Here is a 20797-nt window from a genome sequence, read left to right on the forward strand (position 1 = left end):
GTTACATTGTCCAGGGCCGTTAGATGATGAATGGTTGTTCTGGATGAGGCACACGAAGATTTTTCCTTGTGGTCCTCAAATGTTGTTAAAGGCTGATCAACTGTCTTGTTTAAGTGTAAATTCCTATCACTTAGGAATGGAACCAGAAATGCATCCCCCTAGAGTGAATAGCAGGTCCATGTGAGCAAATACGTGCAGGGACAGTTTTTATTTACTGTCTATTGATCACAAGACAAAGAAACACAAATATTTATGTGAATGAAGGTGGTGGGGGCATAGCTGTACTTCTGGCACCTACGTTAAGTCAAATACAAATGGACTACTATTCTGACCAGAGTCTATCAGAAAGGAATGACAACACCTCTTTTTCAACTGTTTGCCCAACCTAATTTAATAAATTAGTTAAAAAATGTGAAACATTTTCCAGTTTTACGTCACCTTCTAGAAACTACTGTGCATTCCAGATTTTGGGTATAATTGACGCCTCTGCAACCATTACAATAAACTGATCTCCTATCTGAAGTAAAATAAATGTAGAAAAAAATATCAAACTATGGGGGGAATTCAAACTGCGCACTATTACCGCTATTACGGGAATAGTGTGCCTAAATACCGTTATTACAGTATTTCTAATGCCAGATTTTTGCTCGCAGCTCAGGGAGCAGAAGGTCGGGTTAATATTACCGTAATAACAGTAATACGTTTAACACGGCAGTACTTCGGGGGGAACTGAATTCCCCCCAAAAAGTGGTAGTTGGCACCATAAATACTCGTGATTGGCAACCTGATGCTTTATTGAAGTAATCAGAAGACACACTTTTCCTGCAAAGTTGAGGGAGACCATGTGGTAAAAACAGACCTACTCTGATCTCAGATATGCTGCTGAAATGGCGTGACCTCCCTGCGTTGTAGACATGCCGAAGTTGGTTGTTTCGGGCAAATAAGAGCTTGGGGCTGCAGATGAAGGCTCGGCGGGATTCCTTTTCCCTATCACTGCTCTACATAATGTCAACCCATATCATAGCATACCTCCCAACATTTAGAATCCCAAAAGAGGGACAAAATAAGCCCCGTCCCGGGTCCATCCAAACTCACACAATTGACACATTTCCATAAAGCTCTACCCACTTGTATTCTAAACTTCACTCCTTTTGCGGTCTGCCCGACATTCAGTGCGAACGGAGCAGGGAGGAGGGGGCGCCGCTGCTGGGATGAGGTTTTTGTTTTATTTATTTTAGTACCCTAGTTTTGATATTTTTTTAGTACCGTAGTATCCTGCTCCGCCCTGGGACCAACTGTAAATCAGGCGGGATAGCCCACTGCAATCGTTGTACAGCTACAACCCCCCCCCCTTTGGCCCCAGATCTCTAGAGTAGAATCAAGATGTTGGCAATGGCAAATTACATATATAAATTGGGTTCCATTCTTTTGAGACATCCAACTATTCGCAAAGGATAGTAGAACTGTTTGGCCATATTATTTTAGTAAACAAATGAAAAATGTGTGTCTTTCCGCTATTGCAACACGTTCTGTAAACTACTGTGCATTCTAGTCTTGGGTTATAAATAAACCAATGGTATTTTCTGAAATGGCAAAATCTTATGTAAAATAAAAACGAGCCCAAAAGTGAAAATATAGGCACTGCACGGGGGTGAACAAATCCTTTAGCAGCGAAATTGTTAAAACACATAAGAATACTAACATTGTTGAGGTAGTAATAAGCCAACAAGAATAAGAGCTTGTTGAACACCCTGCACCCAGCACCCAGCATCCTACACACGCTGGATAGGGGGGTAATGTTGTTATAAGCACAGCTTCAAAATTGGAGCGTTACAGCCCATGACTTCCTGCAGCTGACAACCTGTGAGCTCAGCTCTGCCTCACTTCCGAGCCCCGGAGCAGGCGCACTACTGGCTGACAGAGGACCCGAGAGCCAGCACGACTGTGGGGGCGGCTCCGGTGCAGACACTTCCCTCCTCCTCCTGCATCTCATTCAAGTGCCTGTATCCTGGACACGTTATCTCGCCTGTTACCTGGCACAGTTGGAGCGCCGGTCATTACTGTAGCAGGAGTCTGTGACACCCAGCAAAGTATGGAGATCTCCGAGAGCAGGAACAAGAAGGTGAAGCTGAGCAGCAAGTTGCAGAGCTGGGTGAGTGTCCGGGACACGGTGCGGTTGGACGGAGGAGGAGAGTTCCGCTCCGGTGGTCTGTACATGGGATGTGTCCAGCACTGATGTCCACAGATGTCTGATTCACACCTTCCTCCCCAACTGCTTTGCATCACTTTATAGCTCCTCTTTCAGCTATTTTGTGCTATTACAGAATAAGGAACTACTGTTGTGTTTCATTGACAGTAGTAGGTGTCATGGTTAGCTGATAGCAGGGTAATCTCTGCTGTAAATGGGCCAGCATCATATATGTAAAATGACCATATAGACCAGGGACAATTGCAGAGGTGTCAGACCGCTAATTGCTTTCTCAGCACTTTTTTGTTCATGATATATGTCTATCTCCATAAACAAATTCATGATCACTTTACATTACAGGTAGAATACATGTATTTGTTTAATTTACATTATATGGGCAATTTATAGTTATACACTACACAGTGATCAAAGTGGAAAATTAGAAGTGGTGGTATGAACAGTGTAATGGGGATGTAAGTGAATGGAATTAGGCAGCTTCACAATGAAGGCAGTAGGAGAAGTAACAGTATGGCATACCACCGTATACACCCCACTTTGACCATCGATTACATAGTTTAATAAAAGCTGCACTACCACCTAGCAAAACATTTTAGTAAGGAACCTCCACCCCTCCTTCGTTCTCTCACAGCCATGGCCGAACAACCGCTGGTGGGGATTTTAGCGGATGGACCCATAGAAATCTGTAACTAAGGGATTGGGGTTTTCTATTTGTCTTCCTGCTCACATCCCAGGGCTCCGGCTACAGGGTTGGGGACACGTTTCCTAAGTGGTAGTGCAGGGTTAACATGCATGCAGTAATAGTTATTTTGTGTATTGCCAAAGAGGAGAATTAATTTCCTTGCATGGCTTCCCAGATCGTGCCACAAATGTTTGTTTTGTTTACTCTCACCGTTTTGTGAGCTAAGCTGTATACTTAGATATCAATAGCCGTTTTATGAAGGTGAGGAGCATACTTTATTTTCTAGAGTGGTTTACTATGCTGTAGCAATGTTATTCTATACATCTACTATAGGGCCTTAAACGTGGGTTCCTCAAGTCTGACTGCTTGTGTGTGACAGCTCTATTTTTTTTTTTTCGAAAATCTGAGGTATTATATTTGATGTTGCTAAGAGAATTGCAAGTCTATTTTTAATCTATTAATTGCAGTGAATTTCGTTCACCGCTCCATTCAGATTCACGATCAAATAGTATGTTTCAGACCTCATTTTCTCTATGTGTGTAATGTAGTCATCAAATCTATGTTAGTCACAAAGTTGTAAAACAGTACATGGCTAAGGTGCTTTTGAAGCACCCTATATACTTCTATATGAAGACTGTTAACGTCTGCTCTATGCAGTTTATATTGTAAAGATCATATAAGGCGTTAATGCAGTGAGTATTAGTAGAACAGCTGATGGCTGATCTCAGCCTTTGGTCTGATTGGCTCTGATGTAAGACTTGAGGTTTTGAAAGATTTGCTGCAAAATAGCCAGACATGGAGAAATCATTGTATTCCACTTTTTCTACATTGACTACATTCATACAGCTGAACCATCTCAGCTGAGAAGTCAATTATATAACACGTTGAGATAAGATAGTGTATTAAGTGCTTCATAGACTGTGGTTTACAAAGTCAGGAGAACTGGTGTTATCACTAAAGAAAAGGTTAACCTGTCATTATCAACTAGACTCTTAATTAAAATCAGTTTAGGTTATCAGGCCTATGTCAGTAAGGGACATTTCTCATTGCATTTGTATAAAGCAGTATGATGAGTTCTGAAAGACAGTTGTGTACTGTAACCAAGCATCACTTTCATTGACTATCACTAGATCATCAGTTGGTTTCATTGGGTTACTGTACATTTAGATTTATTTTATCTCCCAGTAAATTCTTTATATTTTTAATACATTTCCCATTCAGTTTTATGCATTCAAAGTGCAGTCAATCCAAATGGAAAAATGAAAAGGAGCTGCAGTTTGGAAGATGATGTATTTGGCATAAATATCTATTAGACAAGGGGTGACCAACTATTCAGAGACAAAGTGCCCAAAAAATATCTATAGATACAGCAAAGAGGTAACTTTAACTTTTATTTGTCTGTGCATATACACAGTATAAACACATAAACATACTATACTCACATACATTGAAAATATATCTTAATTTACAATATCTTGCTAAGTGAAAAAGAAAATATCTGACATTGCCAAAATGTTCACAATAATCATCAAATCGGCACAATACAACTCTTACCAGCTACTGTGGTCGGCATGGAGGGTTCAAAGTGCTACTTAAGCCTAGATTTACTAAACTGCGAGTTTTGAAAAAGTGGAGATGTTGCCTATAGCAACCAATCAGATTCTAGTTATCATTTATTTAGTACATTCTACAAAATGACAGCTAGAATCTGATTGGTTGCCATAGGCGACATTTCCACTTTTTCAAACCCGCAGTTTAGTAAATATATCCCTTATTCTCTCCACCGTAGGTAATGCCCCTCTCAAGCGCTGCAGATCTCCTCACATGTCCCTCTGATGCCCCTCACACCTCTTCACATGCTCCTTACGTACTTTTCACTCCTCCCACACTTGGCGCACTACACTTTCTGTACCTTCTCTGATTGGATTATCTGTGACCATCTTTTCGTCGTACAGCGGAGGTCACGTGGCTTGGATAAAGGCTGTTCCTTTCCAATCTTAAGAGATCGGGAGGCGCTGACTGGGTTCCAATCTGCCGCTGTCATGATCCCGCCTGTAAGCCATATTTTAAAGTACAAGGAGCGGCTTGAGAGCTACCGGTTGTCCACCACTGTATTAGAGGATTATTTTAGGGGTGCAGAATAATTAAATGAAGCTGGATATCTCCTTTAAAGTCACGTCAAAGTTGTGCAGGGGCAGAAATCTGCATCGGTGGGCCTCATAGCAAAATTTTGTGGGAGGGTCCCATGCACTGTTTCCACCACTGACGACTGTGTGTAATAAAACCTTACATCATTACATTGCATAGCATTATCTGTACATGTAAGTTCTTTTACAAGGCAGAACGTAACCCAACCCATCAGGTCATTGTAACCTTAAAACAAACATGTGTAACTAGTATAGTTTATCTGCGAAGAAGCTAACTTTGAACTCTGCATGTTATAATAGTCATAAGTTAGGTGGATAGTTTTTACAGCAAAATTACAATTCATCAGGTTAGTGATTCTTTTTCTTTTTTTCTTTCTGTTCTGTATACAGATATTCATAAATGTCATATTGTTGGATGCATGTAATAGATGGCAGATTTGCTGCATGGTGACTGTTTGGGCTACTTAGTCTCATTCAAATATCTCTGATATATAGTATAAAAATGTAGTCGTCATTGCATTCCACTTTCTCTGCATTGACGTAACGGAACCATCTCAGCTGGGAAGTCAATTATTGAATACTGTCTATAATACATTAATTGAAATCTTTAAGGGTATGATCCTAACATTGAATCAATATCAATGTTTAGATATGTCCATAGATTCACTCCCTCTTAAATAGAGAGGGTGGTGACTTTCTTTATCCGCATCGCTTGGTTTGTGTTTAGAGATGGACAAGAGAGGTGCCAATGGTGAAGAACCAGTAAATCACTTCTTAAAACCATTGCACATATCTGATGTTGTACTTTGTAACAGCCTATCAAGATTCAGGGCGTTAATGTCCCAGTCCCCAGGGTACGTCAATCATGGATTTAGGATGCTCCAGTAGCACTTGATAAGGGCTTATCAAGATGTTAGGCCCAAAAAGATTCCCCTAGTCTCAGATGTAGGATCTCCCTGAGATTAATTGAAATGCAAGTCTCCATGGTTGATGAGCATTACAGACCAGTTTACGGCCAGGGTTTTAAGTAGCTCTGGGAAAAACAGCTGCATGTAGCAGCCCTTGAGACTCTGGGTATGGACAGGAAGGAGCATGCTAGTAAAAAAAAAAAAAATGTAAGTAAACATAATAATATTTTAATGTAGTTTGGTAGTACAGCTGGAAGGTCCCCACCTGTTTGTGGTGCACTCAGGTCCTTGTTCCGGGTCGGGATTTAAATTGAAGGTGTATTTTGGTAATCCTCCATTCAAGCCTCTGAACTTAATCCCACATTAAAGGTTAACTGATGCAGCGCCTTGCAGAGAATGTTTAATTATCCACATTCGCCCCTGCTCTAGTGGAGCTTACAGTCTAAATTGATTGTGAAAAGGCCACCAATTTGAGCTTCAGTTTACTGACTGTTTGGCTTAGATTTGGGAGGTTCTAGAACCAATGTGGAACCAAGTGCTGTATTACAACATTACCAAAGCAAAAGTGAATTGCCAGGTTCAATAGAAATGGCAACAAATTCCCTATAGAAGACAACGTTCATACATCCTTCTTGTTGATGTGTTTGAGCACATTATTGTATTCCTGTTCATTTCCAGTTTGTTTGGTAAGTGGGGAGGGGTAGAAAATGCTGCTTAGACTGGAATGTTGCCTGTGGTGATCTTGTACTGGTTTACTGATTGTGCATGTGACAGTCAGTGTCCTGGTATGAGGAAGGGAATGCAGGTAAGCAGTAACACAACAAACAGAGATTTAGAGGAAGTGGTAGGGGCAGATTCCCCCAACAGCAAATAATAGTTGGGTGAGGCTCCTAGCTCCTATCAAACTGGTGCATGAAGATTGTGATGTCAAAGGCATCTCTATATGAAATGAAGTTCACACATACAACTTTGTAAACTGAAGGACAGAGTCTTATAGCTGACTCAGCAACAGAGGTGTGCTAATAGCTCTTACTTACAATTAGGCTTTTATTCAGGCTACTATTAATGGTAGACGTTTGCAAAGGACTGGTGTGCTCTTTGGCTCAGTATAAATGACAAGGGTTTCCACCGTTTGTGTGTAAAATTTTAAAAAGTAACCATGTCCACCTTTCTCCTCTCTTGAACTGTGGTTCCCTTCTATGAGACGCCATCCTCTGTCCTGTTGAGGTAAGTAAAAAAAAAACATCTGGCCCCCACAAAGAATGTTTTCATATGAACTAAAGAACCACATGATCTCTGCTCATACCTGCAAATGCTTTGTAGACTTTGCACCCAAACGTTGGAATAATCCTTTAAAAAAAAAAAAAAAAAAAAAATGTGTGTGTGTGTAATATAAATATATATATATAATTATATTAATCTCTTTATAGCACTACTGTTATAGAAGTGTGAATTCTACGATCAAAATATTTAAAAGTAAACATCAATTAGTATTCACTAAAACATATATTTACAGCCTGTACAATTTTGTTTATTGTATTAAAAACAAAAATAAAGTTTACATTGGCTCAGTGAATAGGAGGGAAAGTAAAAAGGTTAATTTTAAAAATTTATTAATTAGTAGATTTAGCTAAAAAATGTAATTAATAAAAGTAGCTGGAGGTATAACTCTTGCATGTATATGAATGTAAACTAGCATTGGCTGTGACTATATACATTGATGACCAAAGAGGTGTGATGCTGTGATGAACTTGGCTTTAACAGTGGGCTTGTCACAGTTGCATGCTCATTGCTTATAACTATGGGACTTATAATGTAATTAGGTGACTGACCAGAGAAAATAAAATCATTTTGTTCTTCTTTGCAGTATTTGTGACTGTGCACATTATTAGTATCCCATAACAACTAATCATCATTTCACTTTAATCAATCAAATCCAAGTATCAGTGTAGGGAGTAGAACATTTCATTTATTACTTCCTCCCAGAACTGTGGGTGAAAACTGCAAAATGCTGATTACTTGTACATATGCCCAATTAGTTGCATGAAACCACAAGTAAATATTTTACTATCTAGATCTGCATAATTATCTGTAAACCGTTCTAGTTCTGTGTTACAAGGAGTTTGTTGCACACTGATTTTTATCTGGGAGCAGTGTAGTGACATAGAAGGCATGTTTGTACCAGGTCACATGTTATAGAGTGAACACTGTAACTACTGTAACTGGGGACAGACCAGAATATGAATTATTTACCCATTCCTTTCATTAGGAGCTTGTGTTTACTGGCATGATTCCCCTGGAAATGGGTTAGCAGTTACAATAGTACATATATTTCTCTCTGTAGGGACAGATTCTTAATTGTTTTGCATGTGCATTTGTAGACTTGTAGATTTTATTTGTATGGTGTCACAACATCACATAAGATGAGTTATATGATATAGTTATTTTTCAATGTTGAATGCAATATAAAGTTAAAAAAAAAAAATATATCAATGCATCTCTGACATACCTGGAGTGTGCATCTCTGCTGTTACCCTGCTCAGTATACCTGGACCAGTCCCGATCCTAAAATAAAGAAATAAATGTATTGGCGAAGTACAAGAAAGTACAGAAAATAAACATACATACACACTTCATCTCACTGCTCCTTTTATCTTCTCCCTCTCCCCTCTGCGTGTCTCGCTGCCCACAAAAATACAAATATGTTTTTCTAAAATGCATAAATCCCCCAAAATTTACCTCTGCATTCTGACATGCCCCTCAGGCCGCCACCTGCCAATCATGCTCTCAGATCACACATGTACTCCAAAACTCCTCCATGTCACTTGGAACCCCCTTCCACTAGTTAATGACTAATAACTAGAGATGCTCACTGACCCCCGTGAACTGGTTTTGGTTTTGTATCTGGATTAGCTTTGTGTTTTTGGTTTTGGATTTTTGAGGGGAAAAAAACCGAAAATATGATAAAATCATATAAATTTGCTCTTTTTTTTTTTTTTTTTTTTTATTTATTTATTGTTCCTACATTATTATTAACCTCAATAACACTAATTTCACGTCATTTGCAGTCATTTTAGACCACCTCACAGATCACAATATTATTTTCATACACTTTCAAACAAAGACTGCAGCGACCTGCCTGGATGGTAAATGACGCAATGACACAAACACACGACAGATCCTAGCACATCTAGGACACATTGGCACACAGCAGTGGCAGAAAAGATAAATGGGGGTCCGCCCTCCCTCCCACCCTCCGTGATGTTGGATCTATAAAAGAAATTCGAAACTCGTGAGATCCAAGATCCGACAACGTAACGATGACATTTTGCATTGTTTTCAATTCCGACGGCCGGCTCGGTACTCGGATCCCCTAAGTTTGGATGTGTTCCGTTCTCGAGGAACCGAGCCTGAGGAACCGATCTCTACTAATGCCCACTATGACCATTAAGTGCTACTACACCATAAAGTGCACTTTGTCAGTCAGGACTCTGGTCCTTCCAGGGTATGAAGGCAGATCACTGCTGCTGATCTGTTATCCTGTCTGCGCTCCCAATTCTTCTTGGGTAACCTGCTGCAGCAGTACACTGACATTATTCTTCCTCTGATCTGCACTTTATTCAGCTACATCTGCAGATATAGTCGGGGGAAAGAGCAGGGGGGCTGCAGGTGAGTGGTTGCTGGGCCGCCTGATGCCCACCACTGATATAAAATATTCACCCCTTTGGTATGTATTATACCGTATCATATGGAATCAAAATAGATATATATATGGGAGCTCTTACCGTTGGTCAGCATAAAATACTCTGTAATTATTGTCTGATTTTTATTTGTAATTAAGAAAAAGCTTTACACACTTAACATGATTCATCTTGGCACCTGGCAGAATAGCATGTAGTTGCAATTACAGCTCTTTGGAAAAAAGTCTCTACAACTAATTCAAATCTGGACACTGCAATTTTTGCTCATCCCATGAATAAGGATCGTTGGTGATTAGTAATTTTTAAATCATTCCCCAGATTCTTGATGGGATTCAAGTCCGTCTGGGCTTTGATCTGGCAACTTCAGTAGACTGTGTTTTAGTCTGGTATATTTAATCCATTTTGACACATTTCCCAGTCCTTGAAGCAGAGAATCCTCTCCATAACATTATGCCATCATGCTTCATGGCATAAAGCTAATTCCTGGTTTCATCGACCCGTAAAATCTTTCTCCACTTGGTTTGTGAGTCTCCCATGTGTCCTACATTTCATGAAACCTTTTTGCCTTTTTGTCCCTCTCCCATAAAGTGCAGATTTGAGAAGTGCCTGGGCTTCTGTTTCATGGACAGGTTCTCCAACTTTTGCAATGTTGGACTGTAACCAACTCAGAGTTACCATAGGCCCTTACTTTTTTGGTGGTTCAGCTTTTGAATAAAAATTCACACTTGGTAGTGTTCTGATATTAAGAGGGGGGATTTAATTGGCTGCAAAGTGTCTCCGGAACGTACGTGGGACACTTTGTGGTGGAGGTTTCATAGAAATCTCATTCATCTTTCAAACGAACAGAGATTTCTACCGTGATTGCCAGCAATGTGCGCGGAGCGATGTACGCGCACCACATCACCGGCACTTGAATTCTTCCCTAAGTCTTCAATTCTTTTCCTGTCGTAACCCTGATTGGTTGGATCTTTTCTCTGATTTTCCTTGAATGTTCTTTTTTAATTTCCTACAGTAGTTTTTATTAATTATTTTTTGCATTACAGAGGTATAGAAAGCAAAAAAGGAAATAGGAAAGAAAGGGAGGGCTGGGGGCACAGGGGGAGGGAAGGAAATGGGGTACACAACATAGTGCTTATACAACATACAGTATGAATGTTCTTTGATCTTCATGATGAAAATCCACTAACCAACCGTAAGACTTCTCACAGACAAGTGTATTTATTTTAATTGCACATAGATGAACTCCCAATTAATTATGAGACCTTAAGGCAATTTGTTGCTGCAGGGTTTATTTAGGTTATATATTTAATTATATTATTATTTTTTTTATTTTCTGTCTGTAATAGTAAGCCATGTGTTTGTCATTAGCTGATCACTATCATTGTCAGTAGGTGAGCCCTGCAATTGTGCTGCAGTCTGTTCCACCGTTTTGTGTATTTCAGGCATTATCATCCTGCTGTTAAATGTACAGAAGGTACCCGTCAAATCCTAATGAGATATATATATATATATATCTATCAGTATGTAAGCTTCTCTGGATAAGTTTCAAATTGATATGCATACTGTGAGGATCCACATTTATGCATTTATGTGCTAAAGTGCCTGGACCCCCAAGACTGGAGCTCTGCAGTAGAACTTTGAGTGCCAAAGGTTTTAGTTCACTACTTGTAGTAGTTTATTAACATACACGTTTATCAGAGCTCTTGCCCTGCCGACTGCTTGGTGGGGACTGCAAGGGGCTTTTGGTACCTTACTAGCGTTATTGGGGAAAATAAACAGGCTGAAAACCGCTGGGCTATCCTAGGGATAATTTTTGACCCTTTTGCGTTTTTGCCGACCCTTATGCATGATCACATCTAAATCTGCATCACTAAAAAGACAGGAACTGTTTGTAATGATGAATTTGGAGACTAAATGTGTCTTTCATATTGTATTCATAAGTAAATATATTTCAGAGTGAGTATTCATTGTTAAAATGTTATTTTTTATTTTAATACTTTCCCCTCCAAGTAGTTTTTCCCTCTATTGCGTAATTAGTTAACTTCAGAACTGCCAGCATTTGGTGTTAAATTATGGTTATTCATGCTATTGCAGGGCAACTTTTGGCCTTGACGTCATGGCCACATTAGATACCATAAGGGTGGTTTAGATGTGTATAAGAAGATGGAAGTGAGGCCGCACTATAGCGCAGACGGTGATAAATGGACGTGGAATATAGACAGTGACAAACCATGTAAGCTGAGCTTTGTGTGAGCAGGGTGGTGTTTAGTGTTTGAGGTGGTAGACATAACAGCTGTCTGTGTAGCTTGCACTGTGCTCCCTCTGTGTGGCCTCATTGAAGACTAGAGGGCTGAGCATGCATTTCAGGTAGCCCCTCACAGTGTTGGACATGGTGTGGTTAGATTACAGATCCTATGGCCAGCAATAAGAGAGGGTTGGGGCTTAGTGTAGAACCCATGAGTGGTGGGCTTAGAGGTTGGGCTTACTGGAGAGGAATAAAGCATAGGAGAATTGGCATTGCAAGAAACTGGAGTATAAACTGGTTAGCACATCAATATTGTTTTGTGGAGTTGTTTTTGTATGTGTTTGAGAATGTAGGATACACAGAGGTAACAGTTACTACCTAAGACTGTCTCCTTATTGGTTTTAGCTCCATTTTTTTGCATTGTTCCCCTTGCATTTGCACTATATTAATATAGGTGTTTGTTGCTTACTCACCTTAATGTTTCCTGTTTTTATAGGGAATGCAGCGCTCCACCAATGTTACCTACCAAGCTCACCATGTCAGCAGAAACAAAAGAGGACAAGTTCTTGGAACAAGAAGCGGCTTTCGAGGCTGCACGGTCTGGCTAACGGGTAGATGACCAATTTACAGATGATTGGAAACATTTATTTACTGTGAAAAATGGCTGTAAAAAAAAGTTGGTGTTTGAAGTGGGTGATGTATTATAACCTAAAGTAAAAACTGCAAACTACTAGCTTTAAAGAGTAATACAACCAGTTTCTCTGAGTCTGAGATGTATGCTAAGAACGTGAAACAGTTTTCCTATTGTAGTAGTGGATCTTTATACTATTTACAGTTACATCTATGCAGCTATTCAGTACAAATATGTTAATGAGCTATATCCCTTCAAAATATACAGAAGAAGTCTAAAGATTCTTGGGAAACTGAGAGCATAAGCCTATGATAGTTGAGCTGGACAGTCAAGGCTAGCGGCACAAAAAAGATTTTTTATTTTTTTTTTATATATTAAAATGACATTTGCCCCTATTAAGTTGTCCCAGGTGATTACATGCCCTAGCTGTGGCTGTGATCTCACTGAGTGTTATTTTTGATGGTGATACCCATTGCTTAGTATTTTGTAAAACTTTTATGGTATAAATGGGGGGAAAAAAAGAACCCATAGATTATGTTGGTGGCTGGACAGCGGATAACGTCAACCTTGACAAAACATGATAATGATCCCAGTCTTTTTCCTGCCTCACTGTTTTCTAACTCATCTGTTCTACTCCCTAATTGCCAGGTCTGTCTGGCGCTGGAAAGACCACAGTCAGCATGGCGCTGGAGGAGTACCTAGTGTGTCACGGCATCCCCTGTTACACTTTAGATGGGGACAACATCCGCCATGGGCTCAGTAAAAATCTTGGTTTCACCCAGGAAGACCGAGAAGAAAACATCCGCCGCATTGCTGAAGTTGCCAAGTTGTTTGCTGATGCTGGTCTTGTGTGCATTGCTAGTTTCATATCCCCGTATACCAAGGTAAGTGTGCTGGAGACTGCTGGGCTACAGGCTGTAACTGGCTTACTGTAATCCTGTTGACTTTAGCCCTCACAATACAGTCATTACAGGAGATATATATATATATATATATAATATATTGCACCAGCATAGCTTAAAATAGAACTATGTTGATCCTTAGTGTGTTTGTTGAACTATGTTGATCCTTAGTGTGTTTGTTACCTTTTTAAGATGATGGGAATATTTTTTTTTTAAAGAGAGAATTGGAGCAAGTATTCTCCATACTTTGTTGCCTAATGATCACACTGCATGATGCTCATAACTCATTTCTTAAATGTCACTTTGACTGCTTCATGTTCATGGGAGAGAGAGGATCTCCTTCTGGTAATAACAATAGGCAAATTAGTGGGAATTTTTTTTTTTTTCAAAAATTTCGTTTTTTAACTTTGAAAAACCATGGTTGCCAGCAATACTGAATATAACAGAGCTTCTTCTACTTGGGTTATGGATCTGATAGCAGAAAGGAGGTACCCGATTTAGGTCATTTCTGCACTGCCTTGGGACTGCACTTTGCTGTTTACTTACAGTGCCGTCCAAATGTATTCAGACCCCAGAACGTTTTTCATTTTTTTGTTTTCACGTACGTTGAATTTAAAATAGGATTTTTGTCACTAATCTACCAAAAAATCTCCACAAATCATTTAAAATAAAAATGATTAAATGCTAAACTGATATGATTACATTTAAAAAAATATTCATACCCCTTCAAACTGCTACCATTAATGTGCACAGGTGCAGTCACACAGATTATTCATTGACTCCACCTGTGTAAGGAATTCCTGTTGGTTCTTTTGTAAATATTGCTCTCTGTGAGGTCCTACAGCATAATAAAATCTGGGGATGTGTACATGATTATTACTAAGTGTGCAAGATTATTACTAAGGTTTTTAACATCCCTCAGAGTTCAGTGCTGTACGCTCTAGAGAAGTGGAAGAAATATGGAACTGAAGCCACACAGCCTAGATGGGGCCTCCCTCTAATTGTAGTTGTCAGACAAGATAAGTACTTATCCAAGAAGCCAATGAGAGGCCACCTGTGACATTTAAGAAGTCAGAGGTTGTAAAGGAAGATAATGAACATGGGTCAATACTCTCCAAGTTTTTCCACAGTAATAGAAGGGTTACAAGGAAAAAGCCTGGCTACAAAATAACACACATCCTTGCATGGAAAGAGTTTAAGAAATGCCATCTAGAAGATACTTCTGAGATGTGGCAGAAAGTCTTGTGGCTCTCACAAGTCTAAAGTGGAACTTTTTGTCTTAAATTCTAAATGTTATGTGTAGAGCAAATTAAACTCTGCACAACCAGGTAACATTCATTTTAAGTAAACCAGTCAGAGTCGCTGACTCTAATCCCATCAAAAATCTGTGGCAAACCTCAAATTGCTGCCCCCCAACTAACTTGTCCCAGCTTGTGCAACTTGGCAAGGAAATGGGCATATATTCCTAGTAGAGATTTCCACAAACACTGCTGGTTGTAATAGCTGCCAGATGTGGCTCAGCTAAGTGTTAATCACAGATATTGAATAATTATTAAATAACAAGTTAACCCGTGCATGATACTCATGCATTCTAGTCAAATCAAGCTACTTAAGGTGTTAAAAAGGTTCTTGTCATGCATTTGGGCCTAGCCCAGGCCTCCTCAGGGGAAGAGCGTTACTTCCCGACGCAAGCGCCCTTTTTTAACGTGGTTTTATCCACATGTCACCACCTCATCATTTTTCTCCATCACCTCATCCTTCATCTTCATCGCCACATCCTTCATCAAGCTACTTAAGGTGTTAAAAACTCCCCACTGTCACCCCTGGCAACCACCAACCACTCCCAACTGTCACTTCTCCTTCAAGAAATATATAGGTCAGTGTATAACTCTGCCCAGCAGGTGGCGCTGCAGCTTGGTTTTTTTTGTTTTTTTTTCACACACGCCACTAGGCATTTATATAGTAGATAATGTAGGGCTCCCAAAAATTCCCATTCAACAATGTGAAAATGTATTCATGAGATTAAAAGTAGCCCTCTCTTGATCCCTAACTGTGTCGGCACTCTCGGAAGCCAAAATAAAGGGCCCACAGCTCCCCTTTTTCTGTGAGCAGTTGGCAAATAGCTTTAGAAGGTGCATTCTCCCTTTAAAATGGTAAAAGCAGCAATAAAAGCTTGTGATTATACCCCTCCTGCAGTGTTGTGCTCATGCCCGCGTCGTCTGCTGTCTGATTTTTAAAGGGGTTTTTTAACTTATCAAAGAATAATTCTGAATCCGTCCTGCCCGAAATGTATGAAAATGGTGTTGTCCCTCCGATAATCACTCATTTACCTGAATTGCAGGGTCCGCATACTGCTTTTAATGTTTGTTTTCCCTGCAGCGTTGGGGACGCTTAAATTGTGTTTTTCTTTTGTTGTTTTTGCACACTCATTTCAGCCTGGTCTGTGAAGCATGTTCTTTTAAATTGTAAGCTAATTTGTGCAGGGCTATCTGTACCTTCTGCTTTGTGTCATTTTTACGTACAGCACAGCATAATATTAGTTATTTATAAAAGATCTAATAAAGAGTTGAAGTTGGCTCCCTCCTACTATGAGGTAACATTGGCCATCAAACAGTACTTTTCATGCCCTGAACAATGGGTGAGATGATTTATTCCACTCCTTTCAATAAAATAATTAATATATTTCCAGTTTCCTTTTTGTTTCTTTTATTCTACTTAAATTGTATATTGAACCACTTATTGTCTTCATTCTAGCTTACTGCTTAAAGGACAGGTCAGATGTTTTATAATGTCACTGTTTTCTGAACTGGAAATTATTACATTCTGAAGTGATAAAATGCTCCAGCAGTGTGACATTAAAGTGAGTAGGAATGCTTGTTCCCTCTTGTATGTAATCTTCCTGGGCTCTGTAGTTGTGTTAGGGAAAGTATATGTTTTATTGCTTTGTTCATTCATATTTACTATAAAGGAAATATATACATACATTTGGATTGGCCCAAGTTTTTTTTTTTTTTTTTCCCCAAGGTGAAGAAAGTTTAGATAATCTTTTTGGATTATTTGAACTCTTTATTGGACAATAAAAAAAGGAGTAGATTGCCTTTCTGTGAGAATGGAGCATCTAGGTAAACAATCTGGGTGCCAGATAGCAAGCCTCTGAATTATATGTTTCATTCTTTCAAATACTGAATCCCATTGATTTCCTGTAAACCATTTTTGACTCAAGTACACTCAGATATTAGGATCAGTCATGACAATATTAATATATTGTTTCATAATTCTCCTTGTTAGGCCATAAACAGAACAGCTTGTATTAACCCTCTCTTCATTAACTAACCCCTCTAGTGTATCATGCAGTGGCTGAGATCAAGTACCCTCAGTATGACTTGCACTATTAGACAAGAAGGTGCACGATCCTGCTGTGGGTGGGAGTTTTCTGGATGAGGTGTGTACAGATTGCACTACATGCTGACCGGCCTTGCTCCAGGTTTATGAGCAATGTCCTTTGTGCAGTGTAGTACTGTTATTTTTAGGCACCTTGTAGTAACACAATGTTCGGTATTATGCTGTAGGTTATATAGACATGCTTTATGGTGGATGGTTGAAATTTTATTTGAAGTCCATAGCTTCCTCACTTTATTGCAGCTTTAAGCTGTAGTGTTAAAAGCTAAAGCTGTTTAAACTGTTATGAGTCCAGGACTATTTCTTCTCAGTTAGATATAGGTGCTGAATCCAGTACACATAATTGGACAGAACCGTGGCCTTCCCATCACATTCAATAAAAACCTACTGTCTTTGTTGGTTGAATTAATTGGATGAGCTGCACATACACTAATGTGAAGGATTTTGGCGGAATCCAAAACATGAATGGCAAAACATGTTCTGCTTACAGGAAGCCATTTAGAGAAAGCAGCGTACTACAAAGTAGCTAACCTAATGTGTGTGTGTGTGTGTTTATAAAATGTCACCCTTTTTTTTTTATAGTCTTGTAATATATTTATATCGGAGCCTTTAAATATAACATCTGTAATTCAGAAAAGGAGAAAAAGATGTGTGAAGATTTTTGCAAAGTGCATCTACTTTATTATCATCTATTTATATAGCGCCTCTCATTCTACAGCGCTGTACAGAGAACTCACTCACATCAGTCCCTGCCCCATTGGAGCTTACAGTCTAAACTCCCTAATATAGACACACACTCACACACACAGACAGAAGGAGAGAGACTAGGGTCAATTTGTTAGCAGCCAATTAACCTACCAGTATGTTTTTTGAGTGTGGGAGGAAACCGGAGCACCCGGAGGAAACTCATACAAACGCCACACTTGCAACAAGCACAATGACATTTACAACTTTAGGCAGATACCATTTCTTGCAAGAAAGGCACCCAATACATTTTTATTTTTCTGTGTGTGTTTATCATCACCACTTCATGTGATAAGGGATTCCACACTTACAGTAAAGAACACCTACCGCTGAAACCATTTTTCTTTCATTCACATCTGATGATTGTATGGTTCTTGGTACAACAGGTATTAGACACATTTTTATTGACCTTGAATGTATTTCAAGGTCAGCCAGTTATCAACCTATGTACATATACTTTTCCCCTAAACCAATTACTATTATGTACCAGACTGGCACAACACTGAACCCATTTTGTAATATCCAAATAGATCACCTCCATTGCATTGCCAAGATCCAGTTAGAATATTATATCCTCAAAATAAAAATGTACTATTGGTTAGGCATAACTTCATGAACCCATACTGACACTGTGTTGTACAATTACTTTCTACTAGCTGAAGTACCTGGCGATAACCAGGTTTAAATCTTCAAGTTATTAAGTTGTCAATGAGTTGGATGTAACTGTCAACCTTTTAAAAATAATTGCCAGCTTAGTTGCTTTTCCAACACACCCATGAGGTGGCTGCCCAGTGTCTTTTCTTATTAAATGTCATCCAAATCCATCCAGTGGGAGGCCCAGAACAGGCTTCCTTGGTCAAAGTTCTGCCCAGTGTACACCAACGGGAGGTCTGACCGGAACCCTAACCCTCCTAAAATCTGGCCAGGATCTGGACCACCTCGCATTGGTTTCATCCCAATCGGTGCAGGGGTATCCAAATGCATAACTGGACAGCAAAATAGACCAATAATTTTTATATATGATATATTTAAAAATTTCTTACCTGAGAACCCACGACAAAAGCCAGGCTGGTTCCTGGTTCCGATTTTTAAGTTTTTCATCATACTGGTTCAGGGGATTAATCTTACAGCTCATTGATTATGCTTTGAAGAGTTTAGGAACCACCTTATCAAAATCATGTCCATTTAATTCAGTTGCTACTTATCTATGGTTTTGTAATTGTTTGTATGGTTTACAGAAGAATGACTAGTACAGCTTATCAAAGCTAGAGAAAAACATTCAAGTTTTTTTAAAAGTGACTGAGTCCTCACTCTGACAATGATAGCGGCTATATCATAAATATTCAGTTTTGGGAGATATGGTTGGAGATGACCTCTATGCATCTGTGTGAGATCAACTTCTTTACCTCTGACTGAACTAACTGGACCCATTAAAGATGGAAATTATCTGGCAGCTCTGGCCAAGCTCTGATCCTCCTGATATCAACCAGTTTAGATGTCCATGTGATTGACAGCATCAGCCTGTGTAAGCCTAGCATAAGTACTAGTATAAAATTGTTATTTTTGCAGGTTTGGAAAGCCAGAAAGGGAGTGAGGGACAGGGTTTGATCACCAAGCATTTCCTCCTACAGTAACTGGTAGTAATAGATCTGTATTGAAAAATATCCTACTGGAGAATTTAGCTCCTTCTGTCATACTCTGGTAATGTGATCTGTGTTTCATGTGAGCCACGTCCACCATCAAGAATAGTTGCAGTATTAGCGTTTTAAGTTTAGCATATTCAACTATATATTTTGAGATTAGCAAACCAGTTTAGTCCTCCATCTGGGGCAGAACGATATCTCTTAGTAATGTGTTATGTTTGAAGTGTATGGTTAACTGAGGGATCTTTCACTATTTATGTTTTTTGTCCTTGTTAAAACTAAACATTTACTTACTGCTTGTTGTTAAGGTAAGTGCTCTGTGGCCAGTGCAGCCTCTCTAGTCTGATGAGTACAGCTATTACGTGGTACATGTCCTGCCGACGGCAAAAGAGCAGCCACCTAAGATAATACGTGATAAAAGCAAAAAGATAAACCTTTACACTGTCACATATTGGACCGTGACACAAATGTAGGATTCATAAAACCAGATACGGTCTGTTTAAATCCTATATTTTACTTACATTGCTCTTTCCTGGTACTAAGGGTCATTGGAATTTGTAATTACTTACGAACCTTGACATTAGCATCCGAAATCCTTGTAGTTGTCAGTAAGAGACTAAATAATATTTATTTTAAGCTTTATATGTTTGTGATCTTTAAACAACAAAGAAAAGGTCTACATTTATGTGTGGTTTTTAAAGGATTGGCTGACGCTTATAAAATCCTACAAAGCTCGATTAACACTTTTGCTTTCCTTTGTCCTTTTCAGGATCGTAACAATGCCCGACAAATTCACGAGGCAGCTAGTCTGCCATTTTATGAAGTGTTTGTGGATGCCCCTTTGTACGTTTGTGAGCAGCGAGATGTCAAAGGCCTATATAAAATGGCAAGAGCCGGGGAAATCAAAGGTAAGGCTTCATCTGGAAATCCTTTACTCCAGATTTCTCTGATACGTACAGGATGTGGTGATATAAATGGCTGACTGTACAGGCAGTTCTTGTTTATCATATATAAACACCCAACATTGTTATTTTCAAGTACATTTAACTCTTATACATGTAAATCGTTTTTAAACTTCCTGACCAAGGATAAATAGGCTACGTTTTAAATTTACAAAGAAGGGCATTATCTCTGCTTATTTCTCTTAATGTTAATTGAGGCATCACTTAGGGCTAGATTTACTAAACTGCGGGTTTGAAGAAGTGGAGATGTTGCCTATAGCAACCAATCAGATTCTAGCTGTCATTTTGTAGAATGCACTAAATAAATGATAACTATCTGATTAGTTGCTATAGACAACATCTCCACTTTTTCAAACCTGCTGTTTAGTAAATATACCCCTTAATGTCTAATAGTTCAGGCTTCTCAGTGGACACGTTTATTTTCTATGCAGAGAGTAATGAGGGGCTTGTGGATTCCATGCTGCAAGACAATGAGATAACGGGGTGTTTACCTGCTTTTCCCTTTTTCCAATGAAAATGCCATTTAGATCTATACTATCCTCATGATTGCAATATTGGCTTTATTTTTAGTGTTCTTCTATGGTACTGTTTAACTGATCTCAAGATTTGACTTAACCTGGACCATAA

At 39.2% G+C, this 20797-nt stretch overlaps 1 protein-coding gene across 1 annotated transcript in view; it reads left to right on the forward strand.

Moving 5' to 3' along the window:
* The first annotated feature begins 1894 nt into the window (after nucleotides 1-1894).
* Nucleotides 1895-20797, forward strand: part of PAPSS1 (3'-phosphoadenosine 5'-phosphosulfate synthase 1) — a 63951-nt gene continuing 45048 nt past the window's right edge. Inside the window, exons 1-4 of the mRNA XM_075200756.1 lie at nucleotides 1895-2152; nucleotides 12386-12500; nucleotides 13169-13404; nucleotides 19978-20116. Coding sequence (XP_075056857.1) covers nucleotides 2093-2152; nucleotides 12386-12500; nucleotides 13169-13404; nucleotides 19978-20116 — 550 coding nt within the window. The 5' untranslated portion in view covers nucleotides 1895-2092. The remainder of the gene's footprint in view (nucleotides 2153-12385; nucleotides 12501-13168; nucleotides 13405-19977; nucleotides 20117-20797) is intronic.

Source organism: Mixophyes fleayi, chromosome 1, assembly GCF_038048845.1.
Source record: "Mixophyes fleayi isolate aMixFle1 chromosome 1, aMixFle1.hap1, whole genome shotgun sequence".
NCBI classification, from domain to species: Eukaryota; Metazoa; Chordata; class Amphibia; order Anura; family Limnodynastidae; genus Mixophyes; species Mixophyes fleayi.